Source organism: Octopus bimaculoides, chromosome 18, assembly GCF_001194135.2.
Source record: "Octopus bimaculoides isolate UCB-OBI-ISO-001 chromosome 18, ASM119413v2, whole genome shotgun sequence".
Taxonomy (NCBI): domain Eukaryota; kingdom Metazoa; phylum Mollusca; class Cephalopoda; order Octopoda; family Octopodidae; genus Octopus; species Octopus bimaculoides.
In genome coordinates, this window is record NC_068998.1 from 31,176,745 (window position 1) to 31,187,154 (window position 10,410).

At 37.2% G+C, this 10,410-nt stretch overlaps 1 protein-coding gene across 1 annotated transcript in view; it reads left to right on the forward strand.

The window, feature by feature from the left end:
- The window catches only part of LOC106880484 (coatomer subunit beta), a 191,565-nt gene that overhangs the window by 121,358 nt on the left and 59,797 nt on the right, over positions 1-10,410 (forward strand). The window contains exons 14-15 of the mRNA XM_014930433.2: positions 3,622-3,742; positions 9,421-9,492. Of these exons, the coding sequence (XP_014785919.1) occupies positions 3,622-3,742; positions 9,421-9,492 (193 nt within the window). The remainder of the gene's footprint in view (positions 1-3,621; positions 3,743-9,420; positions 9,493-10,410) is intronic.

Below are 10,410 nucleotides of genomic sequence, written 5' to 3' on the forward strand. Positions count from 1 at the left end.
TATATATATATATATATATATATATATATATATATATATATACATACATACACACACACACACACATGTATGTATGTGTGTATATATATCTGTGTTTATGTCTGTGCTTGTCCCCTACCACTGCTTGACATCTGGTGTTGGTGTATTTACGTCCCCATAACTTAGCGGTTTTAGAATAGTGACTGATAGAATAAATACTAAACTTTTAAAAAATAATAATAAGTCCTGGATTTGATTTGTTCAACTTAAAACCCTTCAAGGTGGTGCCCCAGCATGGCTGCAGTTAAATGACTGAAGCAAGTAAAAGATGAAAGATAGAAGAAATACAATATACTCAAACCTTACAGAATGGATATATGACTGCATAACTGTTGAATAGATCAAGAAAATTAAAGACAAGCCCAAATGCAAATTCATCCAGTTCGACATTGTTTTACCCCTTGATTTTCAAAACTCTCTTCTGAAAGGTATTCAGTTTAGTAAAGCTTATACAACCATCCCTAACATTGATATAGCCTTTATAATGAATGCAAGGAAATTATTGCTTTTTCATATCCATTGAGTGAAAAAGAATGGAAACGAACTATTTGATGTAGCTCTGGGGAGCCATGATGGAGCAGAAGTAGCAGATTTAGTTGGTTTCTACATCCTACATATCCTGAAAAAGAAGATGCCAGCATAAGATTATATAAGGACAATGGTCTAGGAATAGTTCATAATAAAAATGGCCTATGATATGGATAAGATAAGAAAGAGATTATGCAAAATATATAGTCAACTCAACCTAAAAACTACAATCAGCATGAATCTTAAATAATTTAATTTCCTGGGCATTAATATGAATCTTTGTACAGGCAAATTTAAAAGTTTGCATTGACTAAATGAGGACATCTCCTATATAGACAGTGGCTCTAACCATCTTTTGTCAATAATTGAACAATTAGTTAATAGCATTGGAAATCATGTTGAAGTAACTTTCAAAAAAGCAGCCCCATATGATAACACTGCATTAGAAGGATTCAATCTTAAGAACATTATAACCTATATTACACCAAGTGTAGATAGGTCAAAAGAACATAGACATAGGAAAATATTTATTTTTTACGTTATTTACATTTGATGGATATTTGTCCTCATCTTATTTCTTGTTAATGTTTTGGCTGATATACCCTCCAGCCTTCATCAAGTGTCTTGGGGAAATTTCAAACCTGGGTTCCCATTCCTAAGGTATTTTTTGATGTTATTATTATTCAGGGTTAGGGTTAGGGTTAGGTAATAATAACATCAAAAAATACCTAAGGAATGGGAACCCAGGTTTGAAATTTCCCCAAGACACTTGATGAAGGCTGGAGGGTATATCAGCCAAAACTTTGCGTTAACAACAAACAAGATGAGGACAAATATCCGTCAAATGTAAATAATGTACATAATTCCTCATCTCTTAAATATAGAACTGTAGGAAAATATTATAGTATAATTCTCCATACAGCATGAATGTGACTACAAATATAGCTAGACAATTTCTGAAACTTACACACACCCACTTACTGCACTCACATAAATATCATAATCTTTAAAAGAAATACACTTAAAGTTAGCTATAGTTGCCTTCTCCAACATAAGATTGCAATAAGAATAATAATATTAGAAACACCCCCTCAGATCTTGTAATTGTAGATACCTCAATAACTCCCCTGAATAGTATGTTCCTAGCAAAAGAACTGGTGTGCAAGACCAACATCACTAACATGGATGGAACAATAAAAACTTATATTAGAATGACTGGAAATACCTTCAAGGAGAGATACATGCAACACCTTTATCCGATATGGTATGGACCTTTGAAGAGTGAGGTGTGTATGTGTGTGTATGGATAACCCCTGTATAAATTAGAGCAACATAGATAAAGCCAACAAATATCTTAGATACTCTGTTTGATAGAGTGGTAAAGGCTAAGAGAGGCTTAGAAAAGCTGGAATGAAGGTTGTAGTAGGGAGCATTATCAAACGGTTGGAAGGGCAGATAGGTGGAGCAGAAAAAAGAAGATTTGCACATGTTCTGCAAAGTGAGAATCAGAGGTGTGAAATGTTTTGGATTGATAATACCCTGGAAGGGTACCAAAGAGGCAATCTTCTTTGTGTGGTAATTGCAATACATGGCTAAAAGTAAACCACTAATCTTTATATTTATTGACTTGAAGACATTTGGTAGGTTACTCTAGTCAGTAATATGGTAATCACTATGAAAACTAGGCATAAACAAATGGTTTGTATGAGTAGTATACAACGCTGTATACAAAGATACAGGAAATAAAATGTGAGTTAACAATGATTTCAGTAATGAATTTAGCATGATGGTAGGAATTTATCAAAGTTTAGCCCTCAGCCTCCTGTTCATCATACTCCTGCAAGTCATTGCAGAGGAGTTTAAGACTGGCTGCCTATGGAAACTCCTTTTTGCTAATGATCTAGTTCTCATAGCTGAATTTATAAGGGAATTAGAGAGGAAATTCCAGGCAAGGAAGCTAAACCTAAAATCAAGAGGTCTCAAGGTAAATTTAGCAGAGATTAAAATTTTAGTAGAGCTGGAAAGTTGACAGGGCCCTGATATCTACAAGGAAATGACCTTGCTCAATATGCAAGAAAGGAGTATGTGTAAACTCCATACTCTGTACCTAATCTAAGCTATGGTGTAGAGGAATCACAGGCAGACTAACAGAGAAATTAACCTTTGTATGATGAAGATGCATTGGAGTAATATATACTATGAGCACTCCTGAAACAGATTCTCTTAAATGTCCAAACAACTCATTAATCAATAGCTTTTGTTATCTAGGAAACATAATTAACAGGGGAGGTGGTTGCTCTGAATGTATAGTAGCCAGGGTAAGAATAGGTTTGTTCAAGAAGCTGATATGCTTGCTGGCAATAACAAAGGTCTTTTTCCCTCAGATTGTATGTCATTTGTGTTAGAATGATAATGCTGCATAATTGTAAGACATGACCCTTGAATGTAGTAGACTTGGGAAAACTGGAAAGAAATGAAGCTAACACACTCCATTGGTGTGCAATATAAACCTTCATGATCAACAAAGTACAAATGATGTTGAAACTCTGCTGGTGTAGGTATGTGATGCATATGGATGAAGACAGCTATATTAAAAAAAGTGCCAGTCAATGTCATAGAGCATATGAAAGAAGGAGATCCAGAAGACATGGAATGAAGTGAAGACTGATCTCAGGATTTGGATCATCATGGAAGAGATGAGAAAGGACTAGGATAACGGCCAAGGGGATAGGCTTTCTCAAGCACAGCAAATCAGATATATATTGTATTGAGTCAAAAGTCTTGCAATATTTTGATGACTTGCTTTATTTGTCAAGTTACAACAAAAACAGCCTAGCATTCAAAGTAGAGGCCATTGTGTTGCACTGCTAGAAGCCACCTTTTATGCCAATTTTTTTTTCCCGTGCTCACACATGTGCACACACAGACACACACACACTCTCTCTCTCTCTCTCACTCACTCACTCAGTTGTGGTTTAATTACTGTGAGTAATATGTATATAATATTTTCTTGTTCTTAATCTCTTTTTTCCCTCTGTTTTCCCTCTTTTACAGACCTCCATTTCGCAGGTACTTGTTAAATGGAGATTTCTTTGCTGGGGCTGCCCTGGCGACCAATCTCACTAAGTTAGCCCTTCGCTATATCAAACTGACTGACTCTAAGAAGAAGCAGAATGTGAGTATTATTTGCATTTGTATAAAAGTTAAGCTGCATAACTTATATAACTGTTAGAATAGAGGGATAATACATATAGATTGTGAATATATGTATATAAAAGTTATATTACTACTGAAAAAGTTGACTTTATCAGCATGTACATTGTCTCACTTAAGCCTAGAGTCATTACACTAGATTATGTCTTGGTTTCCATGACATTTAAGTAATTGAGAGTATAAGACTCCCACTTACTCCATCACAGGGTTAATAACCAGCTGCCCTCTAGCACTCATCCAACTAAGTGTACTGTAGCAATGTGAAATGGCACATGCTTCCCACGTACTGTCACAGCTCATTTATAGATCTTGAAATTCTCTGTGCTTTAATAATATTGTCTGTGCTTTTAAGTGGTAGTTTCTAAACAAAAGTGCCTACATATACACAGTGAAATTATTTTTTTGTAGCTTTTGCACATCAGAAAAGCTATCACTCTTCATAAATCATACAAATTTACTTGCCACACTAAAATTTCTTCATACCTTCAGGTGTAAGGTATGTACCAAGAGCACAAGAGACAAATCAGTATTGGTAACTTAAGATGCTATTAAATTAATGATACATAAATTAGTAACCTCTTTTTTTTTATAAATATATTTAACAAATAAAAGTTTGTAGCTACATATTGATGCTTACATTTCAGTTAGAACTCATTGATGCAATTTTCACCATGCTTGCTTGAATACACACACTAAATAGTTGAAATAAATGTAATGTAGACACAGGCATACATACATTAGACAATTCACATTAACAAACAAGAATACAAACATAAACATATATGTTGAGATGCTGGAATACAAGTTGAAATATAACTTATATGTGTGTAGTTAATAGCTTCAGATACAAAAGGGGGACCTAACAAATCATCCTCATCATCACCATCATTTAGGATCCGTTTTCCATGCTGCCATGGGTTAGACAGTTTAACCGGAACTGGTAAGCCAAGTCTGATTTTGGCTTGGTTTCTACAACTGGATGCCCTTCCTAACACCAACCATTCCAAGAATGTAGTGGGTGCCTTTAATGTGTCACTGGCATGGGTACTTTTACATGTCACCTGCATGGGTGCTTTATGTGTCATTGGCACCGGCCATGACTACAATTTTGCTTAGCTTGACAAGTCTTCTGAAGCACAACAAATTGCCAAAGGTCACCAATACTTGTCATCACCTCCATGAGACCCAACATTCGAAGATCATGCTTCACCACCTCGTCCCATGTCTTCCTGGGTTTACCTCTACAGTTCCTCCCACAGTTAGACATTGGCACTTTATACAGCTGTCCTTGTCCATACACATCGCATGACCATACTTACACAAATGCCTCTCTTGCACACCACATTTGATGCCTCTTGTGCCCAGTTTTTCTCTCAAAATTCTTACACACTGTTGTACATGCACACTGACATTGCACATCCAGTGAGGTACACTAGCTACATTTCTTTCGAGCCTTTGCATGTCCTCTGCAGTCACAGCCCATGTTTCACTGTGTAACATGGCTACTTGCACACAGGCATCATACAGTCTGCCTTTCACTCTGACGGAGAGGCCTTTTGTTACCTACAAATGTAGAAGCTCTCTTGATTTGCCCAGAGGAAGACAATCCAGCATACAAGTATAAACACAAGTACATAAATATTGGAACACACACATGTATGTATATGTAGGTATGTACATATATGTTCATGCACGCACACACACACACACGGGCATATTTTGCAGCAGCCAGATGGCTTATATGGGATGCATGGGGGCTATGGATTTGGTTCCCATACTGGGGAGGGAAGTAGGCTACTGGAGTTCTGTGATGCAAATGAGCTTATAATCCATAACACTAACTTCAGAAAACCAGTCAGTCAATTGTTCACCTATCAATCTGGTGGCCACACAAGTCAGATTGACTACATTCTCATTAGAAAGCAGGAAAAGTGGTTGCTTTCAAATGCAAAGACCAGGTGAAGAGTGCACTCTTTAACATAGGTTAGTCATTAGTGGCTTCAGACTTTGGGATTCTGAGAGGCAAACCAGTTTGATATCTTAAGGATCCTCTGAATTGACAGAGATTTAGAGACATACTGATTGAAGTATTTGAGGAGGAGGAGAAGGAGATAGTGACATATGATATTGAAGACAACTGGAAGTTCCTATGGGACAATTTAATGAGGGCCACTGACCAAATTTGTGATGTGGTGGTGGAACTGTGTAGTAGACAGTGCCATTAGAGCAAAGACACAGGACTGGAAGGGTGGTAGTAGCAGAGAACTGTATCAGGTAGCTAGAAGGGAATCTAGGCAACAGGTATATTTAGCTAGTAAAGAAACAGAATTGTAGAAGTTTGCCAATGTATGAAGACCAGAGGCTTGAGGTGTTTTGAATTGCAAGACAGTGTGTCAGAGAAAATTATGATGTTATAGGAGAGAAGTGCATTTGCATTGTTGATGATTCACTTGCAGTTAGTGATTCTACAAACAAAGAGGCTTGGAAGTACCACAATGAAAGGCTGCCAAACATAGAGAATACATGGGAGAAGGAGAGCCTGCCTAATGTGGAGCCAACAGAGGGCTGACTATCTGAATTAACAATATTTTTATTAGATAAAAGCAATTAAAGATTTGAAGAAAGAGAAAGTTCCTGGCCCATCAGGAATCACCATTGATATGCTTAACCCTTTCATTACCGTATTTATTTTGAGATGTTCTGTGTTTCTTTCAGTTAATTTTAAATATAACAAAGAATTTAGTAAAATAACTTAGTTATCATTAAGCTAATGTTAGGAACATAAATTGTGACTAAGGTTTGGTGGAAGATTTTAATTTAAAACTTATGAAAACAAGACTTTTGTACTACAGAGCCAAAGGTAGTTTCAGTCAGGTTGGTATCGAAAGGGTTAAAATATCTGGTAGAGTGTATAGTTAATCAGGTTATCCATGAAGGAGTCACACCCAATAACTGATGTAGCAGCAGTATAGTCAGCTACTACAAAGGTAAAGATGATGCATTGCACCTGAATAGTGGAGTTTCCACTTTCAATTCAAATCTACAGCCCCAGATCCACAGAATCATGTAGAGGAGACAATGACTATATCTAGCTGGATGTGTTTCACCTGCTCCTCTAGTACTTGCTCTTCACCTGTAAGGGTCATGGCATTCTAATTCCTAATCATTAATAGATGTTCCCTCCTAGCCCTACTTCCTGGTCCCAGGATATGCATCCTTTGTGCTCCCACCCAATGCCTCTCTAAGCAAGTTGCAGGCTTATTGCTTGTTATATTGGTATTGGGTAGAGACTGCAATATATTTTTTGAATGAGCCCCTCTACCTAAGATCTGAACTCATCCCTTGTTAACCCTGCACAACAGATGATGTAGTATGGTTGTTCTTTTGAACCCCTTTCATATTAGTTTTTACTGGTCTTATTTGCACCAGGCACTAAGCTGGTATTTGTTATGAAGGTCACAGAGGGTGTCATTGCACAATTGATACATAATTAGATCATCTTAATGAGATGTAGTTTGGTTTTGTGCCTAGAAGAGATACCACAGATGCAATCTTCCTAGTAAAGCAACTTCAGGAGAAATAATTGGCTAAGAGTAAACCATTATTCCTAGTCTTTGTTAACCTGAAGAAGGCATCTGATAGGGTACCACATACAATAACCTGGTGGCACTAAGCAAATAGGCTTTGATGAATGGCTTGTGAATACTGTACAAGCCATGTACAAAGATGCAGTAAGTAAAGTTAGTCAACAATGATTTCGATGAAGAGTTTAACCTAAGGGTTAGAACCCATCAAGGCCCTGTCTTCAGTTCCCCATCCTAGTCCTGCAGGCCATCACAGAGAAGTTTAAGACTGGCTGTCCATGGGAACTTCTATATGCTGATGATCTAGTTGTTATAGCTGAATTTATAGGGGTATTATAGAGGAAATTCCAGGTATGGAAGCTCAATCTAGAATCAAGAGGCCTAAAAGCAAACGTAGCAAGGACTGAAGTTTTAGTAAGTAGGAAAGATAACGGGACCCTGGTATCTTCAAGGAAAATGCCTTTTTCAAAATGTGGAAAAGGAGTAGGTATAAACTCCATACACTGTACCTAATATAAGATATGGACACACAAGAAATGTAAGCAGACTTATAGAGAACATATGTGATAGTTGCACTGGAGCAGTACATTCTTGAAATACACTGAAAATAGACTCCATCGAATGTGTGGATAGCTTACTAGAAGTAATTGATGAAAGGCAGATTATGTGATGCTTGTGGTTTGTATTAGAGCTGCAATACTGCATGATATTGAGACATGAGCCTTCAGCACAGAAGAATTGAGAAGATTGGAAATATATGAGGCGAGCATACTCTGTTGGATGTGCAATGTAAGTGTGCATATGACAGTATAAATGTGCCAAGAGAAAAACGGCATAAGAGGAATCAGATGTAGTGTATGCTGATATGGTCATATGATGTGTATGGATGAGGACTATTGTATAAAGTGCCTATCAGTAAATATGGCTGGAGCTTGTGGACGAGAGAAATCCAAGAAGACATGGAAGGAAGTGGTGAAACCTGACTGCAGGACCCTGAGCCTGATGGAGGAGATGCCTAAGGACTGGGATGTCTGACAGTACATGGTCCTCAAAAAGACTTGGCTGATCATGGCAAAACTGACTCTGAAAGAACTGTTGCTGTACGTATTACTTAGGTGCACAAATAGACACTCATCCAATCTCCTCCTCCTTGCCCCCACCCGTATCTTTCTTATTACAGCTTCCCAATTCACCCCTCTTGATACTACACTCTCTTATCCATTAATATTGTCCTCTGCACGTATATATCACACTGATCTTTTCCATCCCCACATTGGACCACTGAATTCTATCCTCATGTACTCCACCTAACTCTCTCTGTCACCCCCTCTGCTCTCGTCTCCCCAGACACATCATCATTTACTTGCTCCCCACTGCCATGTCAACTGTATCATCATTACTATCCTGTACCTACTCTCTTCTTGCCTCCATTTACCTCCTCAATTTAGACATCTTTGACAATCCCCACCCTTCATCTGCTTTTTGACCCTTACCTAGTCATTACTGTGTTGCTTGTCTTCCCTCTCTCATTTTCCCCCCTCATACACTCTTACAGACCTCCACCCACTCCTAATTTCACTGTTCCCGCTCACTTCTACTCAATTTGTACCTTGAGGTGCCACCTTGACACCCCATCACCACTATTAATCACTGCAACAACTACTGATTCATTTCTAACTCTCTCCTAAATGTCCTCATCCATACACATCATATTTAATTTAACTCCCTTACAACTAGAACTTACTCTGACTCATCCCTTCTTTCTTACCTTAACCTTCATCTGCCTGCATAATCCCCTCTTCTCAGGTTTTGAAGGCTTGCAAGCTGCATAGTAACCTCACTCATGTCAGTAGCAAAAGAAAAATAGCTAGTGCACAGTATAAAGTGATTGGCATTAAGGAAGGGCATCCAGCCATAGAAATCATACTGTCAGATCTGATCAAACTGTGCAATCCATGCCAGTATGGAACATGGACATTAATGATATTAATGATATATCTACATATATATATATGCGTACAGATTATGACATATATTTACTGTTTTCTGGCTACAGGCTTTTATCGCTGACTGCATGTTGCTCATGGCAACTGTTATACATCTTGGAAAGTCAGGACTTCCTACAAAGGTAAGCAACATTTTCTCTCATTCTTTTTTTCTTTTTTCTTTCTATTTTTCTTTCATCATTGATTTCTGCTTTGATTTACCATTAGAACATGATGTGTACTACTAATTATTAATGAAAGTTTCATAGATGTTTTGCAAAGTCATCTGGATTACATTGTATAGACCATGTAAACTTATCCCAGAAAATGATCTCTTCTATCTTGGATAACATATTTGAAAACATTATAATAATATTTGTTAAAAGATGCTAAATTACTCATTATGTAAAACATACTAATTATAATTATGTAACATGCATAAAAATTGGTTTTAGTGTTAGATTAGAACCTTACACTAAAACAGATTTTATTTATATCTCCCTAAGTAAAAATGCAAGCCTGGCAACTAGTTTATTGCAATTCAGAATTTTCTTTAATCATTAATTGTTGATTCTACATCACCAGAATTCTGGGATTTATTTATATACTAGCAGAGATACCTGGCATTGCCCGTGTTACATGCAATTGAAGAATGAGACTTTTCTGTTATATTTTCTGTAAGGAACTGGAATACAAATGATTCGAATTTCATGAAAATTGCACATGAGGGTTCTTTCCTTCTTTACACACCATAAAAAAATTCTAATCATGAGACATGTATCCCATACTATTGATCTTTATGTGCATATTCCAAAATTTCAGTCTTCTGGAACCTGTAAAAAGGATTTTGCTCCTGAGAAATGGAGCTCATGGAGCTCTAAAATGTAGGAATGAAGGCCCCTATTGGGGGTGGGTGTGTTAATGTCAACCAGAGAAGTTGAATTGTTGGGAATGTTTTTAACTTGGGTCTTATAGTATGCTTGTATATATGTGAGAGTAGAGGGCTTTCCTATAAGGTGTTATCCACCCCTGATTGGAACTCTCCCGTATGACATGTACGC